The 22,277-nt window shown below is 36.0% G+C and overlaps 1 protein-coding gene across 1 annotated transcript in view; it reads right to left on the minus strand.

Moving 5' to 3' along the window:
- Positions 1-244: 244 nt before the first annotated feature.
- The window catches only part of LOC112627483, a 131,861-nt gene continuing 109,828 nt past the window's right edge, over positions 245-22,277 (minus strand). The window contains exon 2 of the mRNA XM_025389809.1: positions 245-764. Coding sequence (XP_025245594.1) covers positions 463-764 — 302 coding nt within the window. The 3' untranslated portion in view covers positions 245-462. The remainder of the gene's footprint in view (positions 765-22,277) is intronic.

The following is a 22,277-nucleotide window of genomic DNA, read 5'->3' on the forward strand; positions in this document are numbered from 1 at the left end:
GACCTCCTCAAAAAAAAAAAAAAAAAAAAAAAAAAAAAAAAAAAATAAACCACAAATAGTCAGCAGGTGGCCACAACTATCCATGTTTCATTAAAATCACATAAAACCTAGGTACAAAAGCACCACTGATTATTGCTCTAGAAAAACTGCATGAAAAATTCAAATATGCACAGTAAAAACACCACAGTATGCACAGGACTAAATTTTAAAGCAAGTGCATGGAATGCTGAATCAATCTTACACACAGCTTTCCAATATTTAAGTGATATTTATTTTACTTGAGGATGATGTAAATTTCCAAAAAGCATGACTGTGAGACGATAAAATGTCCATCCTTATATATTTTTGTATGCCAACTAGTAGAGTCCTAAAAAATTAGCATTTACAAAATACTTGGTAAAAATAGCTTTTAAAAGTTGTCCCAAGAGATACATAAAATCAACCCCAATTTTTCATGACAATTCATTCTCCCTCGTTATCTACAGATTCAGTTTTCTGTGCCTTCCTTTCCAGCTTCCTGTTTTCCTCCTCCTTCCCTTTAGCACCTCTGCTAATCTTTGCTCCAGGTTCTTTCTTAGCAGATGTTTTTGTTGGTTTGGGTTCAGGTTTTGGTGGAGCAGGTTTCGCCGACAATCTGGCAGACCGTCTTGTGGGCTCCTGTTTAGTTACTTTGGATCCATCTTTGCCCTCTGTATTCTCTGGAGACTTTCTCTTCAGCGTAATGACTATGTCGGTGAAACAAAAAGTAAAGCAACGGGCTGGAACTCAGGAAGATTTTTAAAAAAAGATTTATCCATGTTTTTATATGTATGTTAGAAGTTCATTCTTCTTTTGAGTAGAATTATACTGTATAAATATATCATAATTTCTTTATTCATTCCTCAGTTTATCAAAATTTATGTAGTTTCCAGTTTTTACATATCTTCACTAACACTTGTTATTATCAGTCTTTTTAGTTTCATCTATTTTAACAGTTTGACAGTGATCATTCATTGTGATTTTAATTTTCATTTCCCTTATCCCTAATGACATTGAACATATTTTCCTGTGTTTATTGATCATTTGAGTGTCATCTTTTGTGATGTATATGGTCAAATATTTTACTCATTTTTAATTTGCTACTTATTATTGAGTTGAAAGAATATTTTGGATGCCAGCTTATTGTTATATATAGAGATTGTTATTTATTTTTTCATCATTTTGCTCTACTTTTCAATTACTTAACCAGGGAATTCAAAAAGCAGAAGTTTTCAATTTTGATGAAATTCACTTGATCAAATTTATGATTCATGATTTTTTAGCTTTTATCTGAATAATCTGCCTATTGTAATCCCACAAAGATTTTCTTCTATATTTTATTCTAGAAGTATTAGAGTGTTAGTTTCACATTGAGCTTTATTTTAAGAAAATTTTTGTTTATGGTATAAGGTAACTATTAAAGTTCAGTTTTTTCCATAAAGATATTTAGTCTCTTCCAGCACAATTTATTGAACACATTTTTCTTTTCTCAAATCTTCCAATATTAATATAACCAATCCAATATTCTTATTTTGACTGTACACTTATTTTCTTCCTTTTATTTTCAACTTATTGTATCCTTCTACTTAAAGTCTATTTCTTCTAGACAGAATATAGCTGGTCTTGCTTTTTTGAACTAGTCTAACAATATCTGCCTTTTGATTACAATATTTAGTCTAATAATTAAAATTTAAAAAGAACATTTAACAACATACAAATATATAAAACAAAAAAATAAGTACAAAATGGTTGGGAATAAATTTAATAAACAGCTTTAAGAAAAAACTTTTTACTGACGAAAGTGTAGTAGACTTGCCAGTTCCTAAGGCTGAACTCTAATTCGACAGGATAAAATGAAAGAAATGGTCAAATGGATAATATCACATTTTCTATAGAAATAAAGATTATTTACTTTTCATTTATTTATTCCACAAATACTATTTGACAGCCTAGTAAAAAACTATCTTTGCATAATATTGAGAATAAAGAAATGCTTCAGACCTGGTCCCTGACCTGAAGGAATGTACTGTTTATGGAAAGAAAGATACATAAGACATTTATAAAGTAAGTACTATATCAAGTTATGCTAAGTTATGCAGTGATAACACAGTAACCCCAAAATCTCAGTGGCTTTACATAACAAATTTTTAGTTTTTTGCTTATGCATTGCCTGCCTTCAGTGTGTGTCTCTAGAAGGCAGGTATTCTCCATGTGTTAGTTTCTTGTTCCAGCTGCTTTAATTTTGTAACAATCCCACATCAACAGGTAATTTCAGAATCCTCATGGCTAGGGAACAGAGAGCTGGGGAGTAGGGCATCAGAATTAAATACTCTAACAGGAGGTGACATTTGGCACTTCTATACATATTTCATTGCCCAAGCAAGTTGTATAGCCATGCTTAATTTTGCCTCAGGACTATACAACCACCCTATATGACCGTAAATAGAGGAGAATTTCATGTTAGTGAAAAGTGCTAGTTTCTGCTGTATGATGTATAATAGAGGTATGCTTAAAGAAGTATTACTCAGTAGTCAGTAACAGTGGACACTGCTTGTATTTTCTTACAGTTATGGATTGGAAATGTAGGTTAAGTCCTGACATATATAGTAAAGAGGAAGATAAAAAATTAAAATGAGAATCTTGCCATACACTTTAAACTCCAATCCATACAACACAAATATGAATTGTGCACCTATTTGGGCAAAGTCCTATGTGAAGTGCAATATAAATAGGCATAATTCTGACTCTTAAAGATCTTACAATACAATGGAAGAGGTGAGGCAAGTCTGAAGAAATGCAGTAAAAGCTGATTAATCTGATAACTTACGGGCTGGAAGTCTTTCGTATACATGTATAAGACCATGATAATGATAACCTTAGAACTCTGCAAACCCCTAAAGTATTTTCAGAATCATTAAAGGAAGGTTAAATTATTTGCAGTCTAGGTTTGAGACTATTCTTGAATTTTAATACTAGACAATTGTCCATTCATGCATAGGATAGACTTATTTTTTCCAGTAACTTGAACCAATGATGAACTAGAGTACACCATTCTCTGATATTTTGTAAACAAAATTAGAGAAACAGATAAACATTTGCTTCCAGCAACATCTGCACAGAAATGGTTATGTGTATTGAGCAATCATAGTGATTTATAATGAGAGCAAGATGGAAGTAGATTAAGTAGGGATGTATGTAAAAAGGCTATCTGAAGGGTATGTTTTGCAGGAGAGGCAAGAGGTGTTTTGGTGCATAGGAAGATGAAAGTGGGGGAAAGCATCTCAAGAAAAGAAATGAGATAGTTTAGAGAGAGATATCTGACCTTGATCACATTCATTGTTTTTGTGTGTTCGGAAAAGGCTATATAATGGAAAGTAGGAAGGGGAAGAAAGTTCCATTAATAGTCAACTTAAAGTTTTATCATAAAGGTTATTTTATGTGGTTTAGAGTGCAAATTCAAGTCCATTCAGGTTCTCAAAAGCAGGCTTGGAGATAGTTCCTGGATTTGTTTGTAAGGTACTTGTACAAGGAAAAGCTGCCAAGTTGGATGGTGCTGGAGAGCAGACATCAATGACCAGGAGCTGCCAGAATGGAAAGTAAAACTAAAGACTACAGGGAACGATCAGTAGGTTGGGTGTTCTTTAGTTTCTGTCTGACATACACTTTTTCACTATTCCAGTGATCACATTCATTGCAAAAATGTCAACTATCCTCTGTGCTTACATAATAATTCTTATGTGAAACAGAGAAAATGCACAATATAGTGTGCACTCTGGAGACTGCCTAACTTGGAATGCCAACTAGACCACTAGCTATCTGTGACATTCAGCAAATTGTTAAACTTTTCTGAGTTTCAGATTAGTTTCCTAATTTGAAAACAAAGATAATTGTGTCTTCTAACAGTGATATTGTACAGATTCAATGAGTTAATAGACATATTTATAATAGTACTTGTTATATGCTAAGTAATCAATACATGTTTGTTATTATTCTATGTCTCTCAAGATCTATTTTTTTCTAAGAGAAAAATTTGTATGTCTATCTGCTTTTCGGATCTCTCCATTTGGATACCCAAGAGAAACCCCAGGTTCCACAAGATAAACACATCCTCTCTCTACCCAGGCCCACTCTTGTGCTGTATTCCCCTTCTGTTCAACCTATTGAAAGTATCTCCAATATGTTCATCATTGTTTCTCCACATTGTTTGCCTACATATAGTGTATGACAGAATATATTAAATTCTGAACATTTCATGCGAATAAAGACTCTATGAGGGCAATAAAGGAGTTGAATTGTGAGCATGACTCCAAGTCCTAAACTTAGATAGAAATGAAGTTGGAAATTGGAGGGAAAAGAATGTGGGCATGAAAAACAGGTCTCAATTGTTGATATTACTTAACAGCTGCTTTCCTTAGCAAATGCTTTAAATTGACGAAGCATAAAGCTTAGAAAATGCAGGTTTTTCTACAAGCAATTATTTATTGCTTTTGAACATTTCCACACCTCAACAATTTTGTCTTCCACTCCCTTTGAGAAACAAAACAATGTTTGACAAAGAAAGAAGATAAAACTCTCTTCCATCAAGGGATCACAGCATCTGCTTGACTTATATTACCTTAAAGATAAGAGGTTACATCCTCTGGAAAGATTCTTAAAGGACACAAGTTGACATAATTTTATAGGAGAATAAAAGGGCATGCTTTCATGGATGGATGATAAAAGCATGGGGGAAGAAGAGCATATTTCAGGTGAAGAAAATGACAGATAAAAAGAGATTAGTGAAGGGTCAAAACAATATATGAAGGTATCAACATTTCTTGCACAGTCATTCAATAAAAATGTCAACAAGCAAAATGCTGGCTGGCAATAATACAACCAAAATGGGTAATTTAAGTGAAGGAAGTAGTCTAACTGAGCTCAACATGACTATTAACACTTCTTTACTGGTCTCAGTGGAATAAAATACTGAAAGACAAGAGCTTGAAGTGAATAAAATTGTATCCAATTTACAATCAAATGAAAAGATGATGGGCTTAGAGCCAAAAAATATTCCTCAATTAAGCTTCTTTTCAATGGCTTCAGTTTAACCAGCTGGATTTTTATTTAAAATTTAAAAAAATCTATATTATTCAACCTTTTGAAAAGCAGGGTTTTCCTTTTAATGGGTAATTTGTTTCTTTTTATAAAATGAAAGTCAGCAAAAACTGGTGTTCTGCACACATGGAAGCATAATAAAACTGGCATAGAGAAATGGAAGGTGCCGCCCCTGCTCTCAGAGACATGACATTCTATGAAGAAATATGTGGCAAATGGGATATAAAGACAGGTCATGGGCAGGCAGCTTAGTGGACTTACCTTTCAATTCAAAGGTTTGCCAGTCAACTTAGGTGATAAGTGATAATTGTGGTTCTATGCTTAATATGGTACAATGATTTTGAGGATAACTCTTCAATAAAAGGGTAGCTTAGGGTCAAATTGTTCCAATTAAATAGTTCTCTTACCATATATCAATACATGCAGTGCAATTTCATGAAAATTTCATTTCTAAATGTATATGAATAAATTGAATGCTGCTATAGTAGGAAACATGTTTTATCTTCCACCCTAAAATTTCATAAATACAAATTTATGAAAATTTATATTTTCATAAATATAAATTTAATATATTTATATATAATATAAATATACATGATGTCCCTGTTTAGTAACTTCAATATGAAGAGACAATAGGTTAAAGTACTGATTTTTTAAAATGTCAAATAATTAAAAATAATGTTCCATCTCCACACATGTAAATGAAGATGAAAAACTGTAAATCTGCAGATAGTCCAGTGTAATCAACAAACATTTATATGCCTTCCTTAGCAAGTTTGAATGCTCCAAATGCCATAAAGGGCAATCTCCATCCTCACTGACTCACTCATTGGACAACCACTGAGATATTTCTAGAAAAAGATAAAATATTATAAATATACAAATAATTAATATGAAACAGAGTAAACTGAAGCAAAGTAGAAGGGAAACACATTTAATTTAAGAAAATGAGCAATAGCTCCATAGAGATGATGGCATTTAAGAAGGGCTTTGAAAGATAAGTAGAAGTGACCCATAAGATAGGGTGTTTCAGGGACTGTAACAGCATAAGAAAAACTAAACAGGTGGTAAATAATGAGATAAATGGGAAATACTGAGGCATACAGTTCTAAACAAAGAATATTAAAATGGGGAAATCGGTAGATAAGCTTGGGTAGATTGACTTAACAGGGTAAGACATTGAATGACAGAGTAAGGCTTTTGTATGCTTTTCATGTAAAACATACTTGTTTTATCATGCAATTTGCCCTAAAACAGAGACTCTCAAAGTCGCTTTTGAGTACAAATGGTTCAGGTGTCAGAGCTTCTACCAAAAAGCTGGGAGATATGTATGATCAGGTTTCCATGTGTTATTAGTATTCTTAAATGCATTCAGGTGAATTATTTCTTTCCTTGCTTATTTATGCCCTATTCAACAGTTGCTTCATTGGTCTGTGCTGTTTTGGTTATTATAGTCTTGTAATATAGTTTGAAGTGGGGAAATGTGATGTCTTTGGCTTTGTTGTTTTTGTTTAGGATTGCTTTGGCTATTTGTGCTCCATTTTTCTTCCATATGAATTTTATAATAGTTTTTTCTAATTCTATGAAAAATGACATTAGTAATTTGATATAAATTATGTTGAATCTGTAGATTGCTTTGGGCAGTATTGAGATTTTAATAATATTGATTCTTCCAATCCATGATCATGGAATGTGTTTCCATTTTTTGTGTGTGTCATCTGTGATTGCTTTCAGCAGTGTTTTGTAGTTTCCCTTGTAGAGATCTTTTACCTCTTTGGTTAGGTGTAATTTTGTTTATTTTGTAGCTGTTGTAAATGAAATTACATTTTTGATTTGGTTCTCAGGTTGAATTTTATTTGAGTATTGAAAGGCTACTGCTTTTTGTATGCTGATTTTGGAACAAAACAGAGAACCCCAAAATAAAGCTTCACACCTACAACCAACTGATATTTGACAAAGTCTACAAAAATAAACAATGAGGAAAGAACACTCTATTTAAAAAATGGTGCTAGGAAACCTGGCTAGCCATATGCAGAAGAATGAAATTCAACCCCTACCTGTCACCACATAACAAAAAATTAACTCAAGATGGTTTAAAGACTTAAATGTAAGATCTCAAACTAAAAATCCTGGAAGAAAACCTAGGCAATGCTCTTCTGGACATCAGCCTAGGCAAAGAATTTATGATTAAGTCCTCAAAAACAAATACAACAAAAACAAAAATTGACAATTAGAACCCAATTAAACTAAAGAGCTTCTACACAGCAAAAGAAAATATCGACAGAATAAACAGACAACTTACAGAATGTGGGAAAATATTTACAAACCATCTGACAAAGGTCTAATATCCGGAATCGACAATGAACTTAAACAATTGATCAAACAAAATACAAATAACGCCATTAACTTTGGGAGGCCAAGGCAGTAGGATCACTTGAGCTGAGGAGTTCAAGACCAGCCTGGGCAATATAGCGAGACTCCGTCTCTCTTAAAAAAAAAAAAAAAAAAAAAAAAAGGCAAACACTTTTCAAAAGAAGATATACACAAAGCCAAGAGATATTAAAAAAAATACTCAACATCACTAATCATCAGAGAAATGCAAATTAAAACCACAGTGAGATACCATCTTATACCAGTCAGAATGGTTATTATTAAATTTTTTTTAAAGCCGATTTTTTTTCATGATATTGTGGAGAAAAGGGAACACTTATATATTGTTGGTGAGATTGTACATTAATTCAGCCCCTGTGGAAAGCAGTTTGGAGATTCCTCAAAGAACGAAAAATAGAATTACCATTTGACCCAGCAATTGCATTACTGGGTAATACACCCAAAGAAAAATAAATCATTCTACCAAAAAGAAACCTGCACTTGCATGTTTATTACAACACTATTCACAATAGCAAGGTCATGGAATCAACCTAGGTTCCATCAACAGTGGATTGGGTAAAGAAAATTTGCTACATATACGTCATGGAATACTATGCAACCATAAAAAGGAATGAAAGCATGTCGTTTGCAGCAACATGGATGCAGCTGGAGGCCATTATTCTGAGTGAATTAACACAGAAATAGAAAACAAAATACCACATGTTCTCACTTATGGTGCTAAAAATTGGGTACACACAGACATAAAAATGGCAACAATAGGCAGTAGGGACTCTAAAAGGAAGGAGAGAGTGAGAGGAGAAGGGCTGAAAAACTCCCTATTGAGTACCATCTTCACTATTTGGGTGACAGGTTCAATAGACCCCCAAACCTCAGGATCATGCAATATATCCCTGCAACAAACCTTCACATGTTGTTTCAGTGACACCCTTTACAAATACTTATGAATGCAGTTTTTTTATAACAGATTTATTGAAATATTATATAATTCATGTACCATAAAAATTCACCTTTTTAAGTTGCATAATTCAGTTTTTTGCACATTTACAGAGTTGTACCCTAACCATTATCTCATTTTAGAATGTTTTTAATCACATCCAAAAGAAATTTCATATCTATAGGCTATCACATATCCATTCTTAGTGCCACCAATTCATGGAAACTGCTAATCTGTATTGTCTCTATGCCTTTGCCTATTCTGGACATTTCATATAATAGAATACATGATGGAATTATATTAAATATAGAATATATATAAGAATTATGTAGAATTATATGATATATGGCCATTTGTGTCTGGCTTCTTAACATAATGTTTTTAAGGTTCGTTCATGTTATAGCATGTATCTGTATTGCATTCCTTTTTATGGTTAAATAATATTTCGTTGAATCAGTATACTACATTTTATTCGTTCATTTGTTGATAGGCCTTTGGGTTTTACTTTTTGACCATTATAAATGGTGCTGCCAAGAACATTTATTTATTTCTTCTTTGTCACTTGTGCTTTTGGTGTCGCATCTAAGAACCCGTTGCCTAACCTAAGGCTATAAAGATTACTCTTATGTTTTCTTATGAGACTTTTTATAAGTTGTAGATCTTAAATTTAGGTCTATGATCCATTTCCACTTAAGTTTTCTTGTGAGATCAGGTCCAACTTACTCGTTGACATGCTTTTATCTAGCTGTTCCAGCTAGATGGATTTTTATCTAGCTCTTCCAGCACCATGGATGAACTGTTGTGGCTCTACAGATGTGATTATATATTTAATGGTCACCATACCTGTTTAAGCACATACTTAGCCTTTACCAAATTCTTTCATAAGTTTTAGATTAAGTATACTATTTTCCAAGTGAAAGTTTATGAGAAACATGGATGGATTAATTTCTTGTATGTAACTTACGTGGCCTTAGAAATTGACATAAGAAATTTGGCCTTGTCTCCAATTAGGAAAGAAGACCCCTATTAAAATCCCAAAGGCTAATAATCTCTCTTTTAGCATTTGGTTCTCAGAGAATCAAACTAAGATATCTCCAGTGAGGGGATAGGACCTCTCAGTGGACAGGCTTAGACATGGTCAAACACAATTAGGAGCCCATCATCTCTGTGGCAGTCCCACTCAGAAGATGAAGAGGAGAGGAAGGCTCCAGCTATGCCTGTCCTGTTTCTCCTTCCAAAATCACCAAGAGTAAAGTGGAGGATTGGAGGGAGACCAGGATTGTAATACTAACACATAGTCTCTTGTATAAAAGGAAACCTAAGAAGTAGAGAATAAGCATGTTCCCTAAACCATGTACAAAATACCTCCGGCAAGGTGGTAGGCTCTGGTGCAGGTCTTAATTTTTTCCTGCCTGCCTCTCCACTCCACCCAACCCATTACTCAGTAAGAACAATCTGACACCCATCTTGTTCACCTATGATGTTAAGATGAGGGATTCCTACAAACACGCTGATCGAGAGTTAGGCTTTGTGTCCCCACCCAAATCTCATCTTGAATTGTAATCCCCATAATCCCCTGGTCAAGGGAGTAGACCAGGTGGAGGTAATTGAATCATAGGGGTGGTTTTTCCCATGCTCTTCTCATGAAAGTGAGTGAATTCTTACGAGATCTGATGGTTTTACAAGTGTTTGGTAGTTCTTCCTGCATTCATTCTTCTTCCTGCCACCTCGTGAGGAAGGTGCCTTGCTTCTCCTTTACCTTCTGCCATAATTGTAAGTTTCCTGAGGCCTCCACAGCCAGGTTGAACTGTGGTCAATTGAAACGTTTTCCTTTATAAATTACCTCGTGTCGGGCAGTTTTTGTTGAGACGGAGTCTCTGTCACCCAGGCTGGAGTGCAGTGGCACAATCTCTGCTCACTGCAACCTCTGCCTCCTCGGTTCAAGCAATTCTCATGCCTCAGCCTCCTGAGTAGCTGTGATTATAGGTGCATGCCATCACACCCAGCTAAATTTTGTGTTTTTAATAGAGATGGGGTTTCACCATGTAGGCCAGGCTGGTTTTGAACTCCTGATTTCAAATGAGCCGCCCACTTCAGCCTCACAAAGTGCGGGATTACAGGTGTGAGCCACCGCATCCGGCCTCAGGCAGTTCTTTATAGTTGTTTTTACGGATGAATACACATGCTATAATTGCTTCTTTATTGTAATGCTTTTTGTGCAAACAGTCACCTCAGGCGATGTGTTTCTTCTTTCCTTTCACCCAGTGGCCAATTGACTTGTGATGTGCTCAAAGCAAAGGAGAACTTTGTTAGGAAACTTATTTTTTTCTTACGCTACTGTAGGCAAAGAGGACATTATTGCTGACTTTTTGAACTAAATATACTCTAAATTTTGGACAAAATTCATGGTAATTCTATTTTTAGCTGAGAATTCACTTCTGGGACCTATGAAATGACATTTTTGGCTCTACTTTGTATGAAGCAAAAATAAATACTTCATTAACATTTGCAAGCAGTTTCTTTGCATCCACGGTCTGATGGAAATGACTTGGGAGCCAGAAAATGTGAAATGAATTTCTACCTCCATTATTGACTTTGTGTGTAATCTTAGAACTCTTAAGTTCCCTTAAGTTACTTCCTCTACCTGTAAAATAGGAACAATGATATTGGAGATATTTGCTTCATTGCAGTTTATTATATATGATTTTTTTTAAAAAAACTCACTAGTGAGCAGGATACAATTAAGTTACTTTCATATAAATGCAATTTTTATGAGAAACATATTCCTGAAAATTTGTTATAAATTTGTTATATATATTTTGAGACGGAGTCTTGCTCTGTCACCCAGGCTGGAGTGCAGTGGCGGGATCTCAGCTCACTGCAAGCTCCTCCTCTCGGGTTCACGCCATTCTCCTACCTCAGCCTCCCGAGTAGCTGGGACTACAGGCACCCGCCACTTCGCCTGGCTAGTTTTTTGTATTTTTTAGTAGAGACGGGGTTTCACCGTATTAGCCAGGATGGTCTCGATCTCCTGACCTCATGATCCGCCCGTCTCGGCCTCCCAAAGTGCTGGGATTACAGGCTTGAGCCACCGCGCCTGGCCAAATTTGTTATATTTATATAAATATTTGTTATAAATATTTATATAAATATTTGTTATAAATATTTGTATAAATATAAATATTTAAATATTTGTTATAAATATTATAAAATATATTTTCATTTTCAAAATGTTAATGTGTCCACATTAAAAATTATTGATTTCAGCACATAATAGCAATTGTTAAATTACATTTTTAGCAACTTGGCTTTCTCATAAATCAGATGTATTCTTATTTCCAAAATTTCAGTGCAAACCATTTTTAAATAATTTCTAGGTTGCAGCAGACTTTTGTTACATTTGATTTTGTGTTTGAGAATAGCATAACATCCAAGCCCATATAATAACATGATAGCCATTATGCAGTTCTACAGTGCAAAAATCCATTAAAACAGACACATTTGGAGGTGGTTTTAGGATCTCTAAATATTTTTTTAATTCAAAAAATAAGCTATTTTATGCTTCTTTAGATAGCAATCCCATTTCAACTAATGAAAAGATTCCAAGTTTGCACAAATTTTAAGAAACACATCTGTCATAAGACCAGGGCACACTCTACTCTCAAGTCGTGAAATGAAAACATTTCAGATTGCTTGCTGGATCCTTGGGAGCAGGAGAGTCTCTTTAGATGCAGCATATAGCTCTAGTTCTTTCAAGTCAACTTTCATTACAAGGATACCCAGTGTATAAAAGAAAAGCTCTTCGTTATTTCCTCAACCATATTGTAGCATTTATGCATTGAAACTAAAGAGGTTTATTTTGGCTCCACTTTCATTTTATGATATTCAGAGATGGAGCATATCACCGAGTTCTTTCATTCTGCATATTCTTTTAGTTATGTTACTAGGTGGGTGTTAGGCTAACCTTGTTTTTGCAGAAATAATGGTAACAAGGCTACTCCAAGGGACTTCATTACCCTCACAAAGCAGCTCCCAGAGTAGATGACAGTCGAGCGGAGGCTATATTGCTTGTTTAGCAGTTATTCTCAAATATAAAAACAGATTTATTAGGGCACTCCCATATTATTTACCTGGTTGGGGAGGTGATTTGGGAGTTTGAATTTAAGGAAAAAAAAACCCTCAACTCCCTTCCATTAATTAGCCTTCTCTTACCAGCAGCAGGAAAGTCAGCTCAATTCAGCCTCCATCCCTGACTTCCATCAGCCATAGAAGACCCAACCCCAGTCTCAGATCTACTCCACTCCAGCACTATAGCTGTAGCAGGAGTTTTCCTGCTCATCCACTTCTACCCTTTAATAGAAAATAAACTATCAATCCAAACCTTTGCATTATGTCTAGGGGCTATTACTACCTTATTTACAGTAATCAACAAAATCTTTTCAGGTCTTTCTGATATCAAGCCACGTGTGAGAATTACTGCCTTAATTTCTTGAAGGCCTCCTAGATCCAGGGCCAATGTCACTCTGTATAGTTTCTGTGTCACCCTGTAGTTCCAACATCAATGTTCTGAATGCCCAGTCTGGGCTTTATGTGGGCTTCTTTCCTACCTGGACATGGTACTTGTTCACACTACCATGGTACTTGTTACTTGTACACAGCTGTTGCTTGGTCTCTTCCTCTTCATTTGTGCTATAAATACCACATTTATTTATTTTTCCCAATTATGGCGTAACATGGAATAATTTGAGATTTAGGCCAGCATCCAAGTACTTAGTCCATGTATTCTTTCAAAGTCTGTCAAGTATGTAATATGTATCCTGGCAGGTACATTTATTACATACATGAGAATGCAGAGGAGGAGACACCCAACCTTAGCAAATCTCTTCTACATCACACAGAGATGTTAAAGTGGGCAAGGTAGAAAGGAGATAAAAATCAACTAAAAACCAAACACCAAAACAATAAATGCAGGATGACAGAAAGGTATCTTATTCATTCTTGATCCCTGCCAACCTCTTACACACATTCTTTATCCCCTTAACATCTTACCAGTATAGGTTGTACATATTCACCAGTTAATGTTGTATTTCTTATTTTTAAAAAAAAGACTGTCACCTTCATTATTGAAGGTTATTTCAAATTCCTAATTCAAAATGCCTGGGAAATATTAACACCAAGCAGACATTTGAAGGTCATTCCTTAAAAACTACCAGATTGAGTAGCTCTAACTTCACTATGTTCTGCATCCTGCATATCATTATATTCTTGAGGATATTAACTGAAGATTATTTTGGATTTAAGTCATCCTTTTATGTCTTCAAAGTAGAATACTCATATAGGAATCTTTTATTGTATAATTTTGTTTCTGCCATAATATGCCACTCTTCCTATTTTTTTTTTTCCTTTGAGACAGGGTCTTTCTCTGTCACCCAGGCTGGACTGCAGCGTTGTAATCATGGCTCACTGCAGCCTGGAATTCAGTCCTGGGCTCAAGTAATCTTCCTACCTCAGCCTCCTGAAGAGCTGGGACTACAGCTACAATTTTTTTTTTTTTTTTTTTTTTACTTTTTTGTAGAGATTGGGGTCTTGCTATGTTGCCCATGCTGGTCTTGAACTCCTGGTCTCAAGAGATTCTCCCACTTTGGCTTTCCAAAGTGCTAGGATTATAGGCATGAATCACCGTATCAGGCCCGCTCTTCTTACTAACTGTGTTGCCAACTGTACTATTAACAGTAGAGCTTGAGATTAAAGTGAAGTGTGAATATAATGACTGCTGAATTGAAATTAAATTCTGGTTCAGTTAAGTTAGCTAATATATTGACAAAGCTCCTCACAATCTAGACTTTTGAGAGCTTGTTGAGCATCGGTCCCTCAGGGCTGAAAGTTGTCTGGTCAGCAGGTTGGCTGTGGGGAAAGTCGTCTTTTCTTTCCTTCTTGTAGATATGCCCCTGCTGAACTGAATGGCACTCCCTTTATTCCATGGATAATAAGATGTGCTTATCACAACAACTTATTGGAAATAAGCCACACATTCAAAACTAAAATGATAATTAAAGGAAAAAAGAGAAGACAGCTTCTGCACACAGTGCCAGAAATTCAAGGGACCAATCCTTGGAGGACAGAGAGATCAGGATTCAGATTTGATGAGTAAATTTCCTGGGCTATGTGGCACCAAAAACATCATCTGACACACATCTTGCTTTGATTTCCACTTAGGTTTAATGGTTGAATAATCATGGCTCATAAGTTTATCTTTAATAACATTCACAGCAGACAGTTTATTAGCAGATTCTGTAGGCTGCAGGGTTGTCATTTGCTGTTATAGTGATTGTCTGTTTTAAATATCACAGCTGTTGGTGTTTTTATTTATTTATTCATGATTTGATTCCTGCCTCTCCCACATCTCGGACGCTCAAAGGCAGGCTATTCTCTTTTGCTCTTTGAATTGTGAAAGACTGCTGTGACAGCCCCTAGCCCAGGCCGTGGAGTGTCACACAAGGTCCTATGGTACTGAACAAAAAGCCACGTCTTCCTGAATCAGGCAGAGCTCTTTATGAGAGCGGAGCCTTCTGGTGGGGGGCTTTCTCTGTCAGTGAGTGGCGGGCATGAATGGAATCCTATCAGGGGCTCTGGGCCAGTGAAGACCCTTCTTCATGTGTTTCTTGGCCAGGAGAGTGGAACCAGGAAGAAAAATGCAAATGCCTAGGCCTTACTTTCCTATGCAAAATTAGATGCCACTGTGAATGAACATAGGCAGCACTGTACTCTGCGGTTTCTAAATTCAGCTGGAAAGAGAACTTCGTCATTGTACATGGCACCTTTCATTGAGTTGTTGGGGGACAGGCTTGCATTGAAGAGATGACATTATTTCATTTGTCTTCAAAAAGGCCCTGTGAGGCAGGGTGTCTATAGAGGGATACTATTTTATAAAGAAAAAATTAGGGGTTCAGCAAGCATTACTGGTCTCTGGATTTCTGATTTAGCTCTGTCATGAGACTGGTGTCCTCATATTCACAGCATGACCTGGAATGAGGCAGGGAAGGATGCTACTGCTAGGCAGCTGATCTGGGGAGCGTGGACATGCTTCAACTAGCAAAATCCTCCTCCTCTCTGCTGAGGAAACATGCTGTGCTCCCCAGATCCCCTGAGTAAATAAAATAGCACCCTGCCCTGATGGCTAAGAGGGATACAAAGTCTGCTCTTCCACAAATTAAGCTTGTAATGTGCGTTCCCCAGATGGAGGGCAAGCGGTGACTTAAATTCACTTTGAAATGTTAATCACTAACCTCATTTAATTTCCTATGAGCAGGCTTGGATCCCTGGGAGGCCACTGGAAGCAGGGGGAAGAAATATGTAAAAGGAGAAGAATGAGGAAGGAATACAGCAGTCACCTGTCACCCATTTGTTAACCTTTCTAGGGACATATTTTGCTCACACACCCTGGAAGATACCTACCAGTTTCTTGCCAAGTTCAGCAAAAAGGAGATTCAGGAGATCTCTGTAACTCCTGTTGCTTTGGGAGAAGGGATGCCACAGCCTGGAAAGAGGCAATAGTTCTCCCCTTTACTACTATTAACAGAGTTTGTCCTCCCTACCTTCAAGTAAGTGCTTTTGTACAGTAACAGTAAAAGCTAACATGCAATCATATTTCAGAAGTTGATGATGAGTGCTAAGGATTATGAAGCACTTTAATTTTGCTGTTGCTTTGCTAATATCTTTATAAAAATAACTAGTGCCAGAAAATGGTATCAATTACTAAGCAGAGCCACCTCCAGGGCTTAGTACAGTAATCCTTTCCACCTGGCTGGCTCCGACTTCCTCTCCAACGTAAGGCTGAAATCAGATAATGATATTTCTTTGAACAGGTGAGATACCCCCTCACAGCCCCTGTCATAAATCAGTTTCGGTATCAGTATCAACATTCACACATATATGTGGCTTAGTGGTTATCAAACTCTCTCCCCGCCCAAAACCCTAAGTCAGTAAGCTGGGTGTCAATGTTCTGAGGCTGAAATCAAATAGTTAAGTCATTGTCAACATAATTTAATACATATCATGCTAATTTAACAAATGTGGTTTTTGTTTGAAGTTTTTTTTTTTTTTTCCCCATAAATGGTTATTAAGCCTTTGGTACTTGATGATGCTTGCCTGCTAATGAATATTGGCCAATATTTATCCATTTAAAGTATTTGTTGAATCTGTCTTAAAATTTTTTGGTTCTACTTTGATATATTTATCATCCAGCTAATTTTCATCATGGCCACACCTACTACCTTGGTCTGAGCCACCAGATTATGGCAACCAACCTGAACAGGTCTCTTTACTGCTTCTGTGTTTGCCACCACATAGTGGCCACATGGCAGCCAGAGTGAGCCTGTAAAAACGTAGCTCAGATGATGTGGCTCTTGCTCGAAACTCTGCAGTGGCTCCCCATTTCACTGTGGAGGGAAGCACAAGTCTTTATCACGACTTACAAGGCCCTGCCTGGCCTGACCATCCTGGCCTTGCCTACTCCCCTTCCTTGCACTCACAGTGCCCCAGGCACCTTGGCTTCCTGGATGCTTTTTGACATGACAGGCAAGCTTGCATCTAGATAGTGCCTTATTCTTCTGCCTGGAATGTTTAGCACCCAGATATGTGCTTTGTTGAAATCATTAGTTTTTCAAGTTTTTGCTGAAACCTCACATTGACAGTGTAATCGCTCTGCTTAATTCCACAACCTGTTTCTAACTCCCATCCCCCCTTATCCTGCTCTGCTTTTCTCCATTGCATCTATCACCTTCTAGCCTTTTAGCCTGCTAGAATTAGAATGTAAGTACTTTAAGAATGGGGATCTTAATCTTTCGTTTGCTAGATCTCATGATTTCCAATAAGTGCTCCAGGAATATTTGTTGAATAAATGTCTATTATGTGCCAAAATCTATTCTCAAGATAAAAGAATTAACAAGACATGGGTACTTGGTAATAGTTTAGTGAGGAAGACACACAATTAACAAGAGGATACAGGAAAACAGGATAACAAAATAGCAGATGCATAATAATGGCAAAAATTACTAGGAGACAATTGAACTAAATTTAATTTGTGTGTATGTGTGTGTGCGTGCACGTGCGTTCACTAATGGTTATAATCTCATTCTGCATCACATTGTTATATTTTCTACCCTTAAAATGGTTCCTCTAATGCAATTCAATACATCAGTATTCATTTTGGTCTCCAAGGACCACTATGACTTTCAGGTGCTCCACCTCTGGGGAAATTTAGGAACTGCTATTTGATTGTGTGATTTTCAAAGGGCGTAAACATATTTTTTTCACCTAATCCTCAGAACAACCTTCAAATGTAAGTATATGTGTTGTCTTCTTTAAGATGTTTTTCTCCTTTTGACTTTGAGGCACTAAGTGATGGAGTTTAAGGTAATTTTGTAAGTTAGGAGACAGATTCCTATATGTTGCATTTGTTAGTGGCATGGCTGCTACCCTGTGTTCACTCTTTCTTCTTTTTTTTCCCCAATTTCAATCCACCATTATGGGTCTTTCTCTCAAGATAAGAATAAATTCTGCAGTAATTGCCAGGAGTGGGAAAAGTGCATCTTAATAGAAACTTTTGTTTTCTTACTGTGCAGTCAGCTTGACCCTGGATATTAGATCATCATCTCTTTCAATTCCATGGACGTTTATTCTATAAGTAGTAAGTAATAGGCATGGCCTAAATATTTGTAGGAGATACAAAGATGAATAAAACAACATTCTTATTTCAGGGTTTGTTGTTGAGGAGAGGTGCTTATGTCAATCCGTAGTAGTGGTGAAATGCACTGTGTGTGCAGGGTCTGTGTGTGCGTGCGCAAATGCACATGTGTGCACATGTTTAATATTTAAATAGACTTTTCATTTTAGAATATATTTAGATTTATAGAATAGTTGTGAAGATAGTACTGAGACTTTCAATATACCCTACACCCAATTTCCCTTATTAACATATTGCATTATCATGGTACATATTAAAGCTGATGAAACCAATATTGATACACTATTGTTAAAGTCTATACTATGTTCACACTGTCTTATTTTTTTCTTAATTTTTTTTCTCTGTTCTGACTCATCCAAAATACCAAATTACATTTAGTGATCATATCTTTTTAGGCCCCTCTTGGCTGTGACAGTTTCTTAAATTTTTCTTGTTTTTGATGACCTTGACAGTTTTGAGGATTAATGGTCAGATATTTTGAAGAATGCCTCCTAAGTGTGATTTGCATAATGTTTTTCTCATGAGGAGACTGAGGTTATGGGTTTTGGGGAAGAAGACCAAACAGGTAAAGTGACATTTTCATCACATCAAGTGTACATGCTATCAACATGACCTATCACTATTGATGTCAACTTTGATCATCTGAGGTCGTACTTTCAGATTTTTCCACTGTAGTCCATATGATACACAATATTCAATCCACTGAATATTTGCATATGGAAGATTTCCTTCTGTTAAGTTAAAAAAAGTAGCTGACTCCAGTTGGAAATTTTAGTTAGGGGATTTATAATTTTTTCCTTTGTAATTATGTGATGAATACATTTAATGCACAATTTGAGTAATCTTTGATTGCATTTTTAATTATTTTCTTATTATAGTATCTGTGTCAAGGTGGGCTGAATTATATGCTCTAAAATCACAGAGCTTACTGTCTTCCTGTCTTCCCTGTTTGAAAACTAAGGCAACTAGACTGAAGTCTCTGAAAGAATACAGTATGACGTACCGTTCTTCCACCTATAAGATTCCATGAGTCTGATTTTTTGGCTACTCTTAGTTTTTTAAAAATGGGTTATCATATTTTATACAACTAGGTATATGTATAAATAAGACATACATATTCCTTAGTGTGCATAATACCAACTTAGGGTAGGACCCCACACAAATTAATTAAAATTTAAATATCCTTAGAAATTGAATAAATTATTAAGCTTGATATTGCAATTGACATGTAAAGTATAATTCATTAAGGAAGAATTTAAAAAAACATTTTGGGGTAGGCAAATAGAACTTGAATGCAAGCTTATGGGATTCTTTCAGTCAAGTTTTATATAAACATGGTTGTATAAGGCCTAAAATATGAGGTAACAGTCAATACCACATGTCCGCCATTCAATCCAATCTCTAAAAGGCAGGCTTTGGAAATATGAAGTGATTCCTCCAGCATAGTTCATGTTGCTTTAGTCTTGACTGCTATTGGCATGAGACTCATTTTAACCCTATTATTGATCTAAGAAATAGAGAATTTGGACGGGATCCAGAGGAAATGAGATAAAACAACAACAACAAAAGCAATTTAGAGGGTTGACTGGGAAACAGAACTTATTGAGATTGTTGAGTTTGGAGCAGTCTGAGGAGATAATTAATGGCAACTTCTAACTCTGTAGGTGAGACTATGGTATAAGTAACTGTGTGTAACTTCCTTCAGCATCCACCTAGGAAAAGGCACACTTACATGAGTATGGATTTGCTTTGGTCATTGAAAAGACATTATGGGTTATGAAAGAGCTGCAATTTGTTATCAACTCTAGGATGCATCAGGAGAAGAAAGGCTCACAGCTTGCTAGGAGAGGTTCCTGAAATGGATGGAATTGCAGAATAGAACAGTGGGTGGACAGGAAATGATCTCTGCCTCCCGGCCCCGAAAGTTTTAGTTGGCACCCCAACTAATGATGAAACCATCTGCTCATGAAAAACAAACCTCCCAATACTGAGCTTCACTCCACCCTACTTAGCCCTTTATAATTTGTTTTGGGGCTATTGAATATGGACCATTGTACTCTGTTTTTCTGTGCTGGTGATTGAGTGATTTGCTTCTTATTACTGTGCATTAGCAGGAATTGATTGGAGACACTTCACTTTGTTTATAAAGACAGCTTCTGCGAATTGCCAGCGTGGTGCTTTCAGCTCATGTAATATACAAAATATGTATTTCTGTAAGTCACACTGATTTAGAATGTTCTTCCACGGTTCTCCAGTATAACAAGTTACTCCTTGGGCGAATGTTAAACTCTTTTAGGAACTTCTTTTGATCACTGGATCAATAATTTACTGTTTGAAAAAAATAATACCTTGATGTATATTATGTAATAAGGTCAAGTTGGTGAGTTATACAGGTAGGAAAATTGGGAGAGGGGTATTGTTCATTCCTCCTTAAGAATCTAGGATGTAGTATTATGTGGATAAAATAATGGTGCTAAAAATGCAGATTTTCTTAAAAGTCAGGAAACCTCTTTTTATTTAGATCAGGGTAGGCACAGTCCCTTTCATGATCTCTGGGTTTTCTCATTGCTCTCTGACTCCAACCATGACTCCTCCATTCAGACCATTCTCAGACTTTGCTTCTGTTTGTTTCCTCCAACAAATTTTTGCCCGATTTGTCTCATGGATTCTTCTTTTGAAACAACATAGTGAGGTGTTTGACCTTGTGTAAAAGAGTTACTGCACAAGGTCAAGCATGCAAAACACAAGAGTATCAGTATCAGAAATACGCATAGCTTGCTATAAGAACATGGCCTTGGAATTGCTAGATAGCTATCTCATAACTCATCATATGTGCTTATTGATATTAAGTTATGGGGATTTTTAAAAGGAGGATGTCAATATATTGGATTCAGTATACTTCATCAGAGTGAAGTACTGAATTTGGGGGCGAATTGGGCTGAGAGGTCTGGGACAATATGCTGTACATAAGACTGCTTCTTCACACTTGTCCCATGCACCTTAGAACTTTTTGGTAGAAAAGCCACATAGTATATGGTAATTTAGGACAGTGATTTTATTGGGTTAAATCATAACTAAATTATTCATTTACTTGAGGTTGCATAATCATTGAGCTATATCCCTTGGTAATGTTCCTTTAGACTTTCTGGGAGTAACCAAATTTAGAATAATATGCTATCATACCACTTTTAAGAAACATGTTGTATACCATCCTTGATGACTGGTTAGAAATGTCTCAGAGAATATTGTTAGTGTACATTTCATTAATCATTTTACTTCAAACGTGATGAAAGTGTCTTTACATTTCAGATGATATCTAAAACAAAACCAGATGTAATATGGAATTCAGAGCCGTGAAGGAGTTATGAAGGGTATCTGAAGTTTATCATTTAAATTACCAAGTATTTGTAAAGCTACTGCATTTAAAATATGTTAAACGTTTTTATAGAACCCTTCAGGCATTTGGTATCAGAGAAAGCTGGTTTAAAATAGTCAAATGTTGAAAATGGAAGTACTAGTTATTCCATAGCTACCACTCAAAGTCTCACTGCATAATTATATGAGAGTTGTTGTATGTTCCCTAGAGGATCCAAGTCAGCCATGTAATCGCATCTCTAAATTTATTTCTCACAGTCCTGTTGGCTATGGGGGCCTTAGGTAATCACCTATTTGTTTATAGTATCATGCTAGACATACAGCCATAGCATTTCTGTAAGGACTATTGGTATTTCTTCTGAGTTTTGGGTTTGCCAAGCAAATAAATATAGATACTTTTTCCTCTTCCCACAAGCTGCATCTGTAATTCGGATAAATTATCAACAGGTGCATAGTGATAGCTTTACAACACTTCATGGTCCAAATGAATGGATATGGTTATCACCACAGTTAACTGAGACTGGTGTTAGAACCCACACTTCCTCATACTTTCAAATTTTATAAACAACAAAAAACTACATGTTAAAATGACAAGTTATATCCATGAACCAATTTATAATGAATAGTGATACTGTTCCGGGGGAAAGACTAGAACAAAATAAAGACACCCAAATATTAATTGTTAATCTTAATCACTGTTTAAAATAATTTTGGTTTTAC

Source organism: Theropithecus gelada, chromosome 7a (assembly GCF_003255815.1).
Source record: "Theropithecus gelada isolate Dixy chromosome 7a, Tgel_1.0, whole genome shotgun sequence".
In the NCBI taxonomy this organism is placed as follows: domain Eukaryota; kingdom Metazoa; phylum Chordata; class Mammalia; order Primates; family Cercopithecidae; genus Theropithecus; species Theropithecus gelada.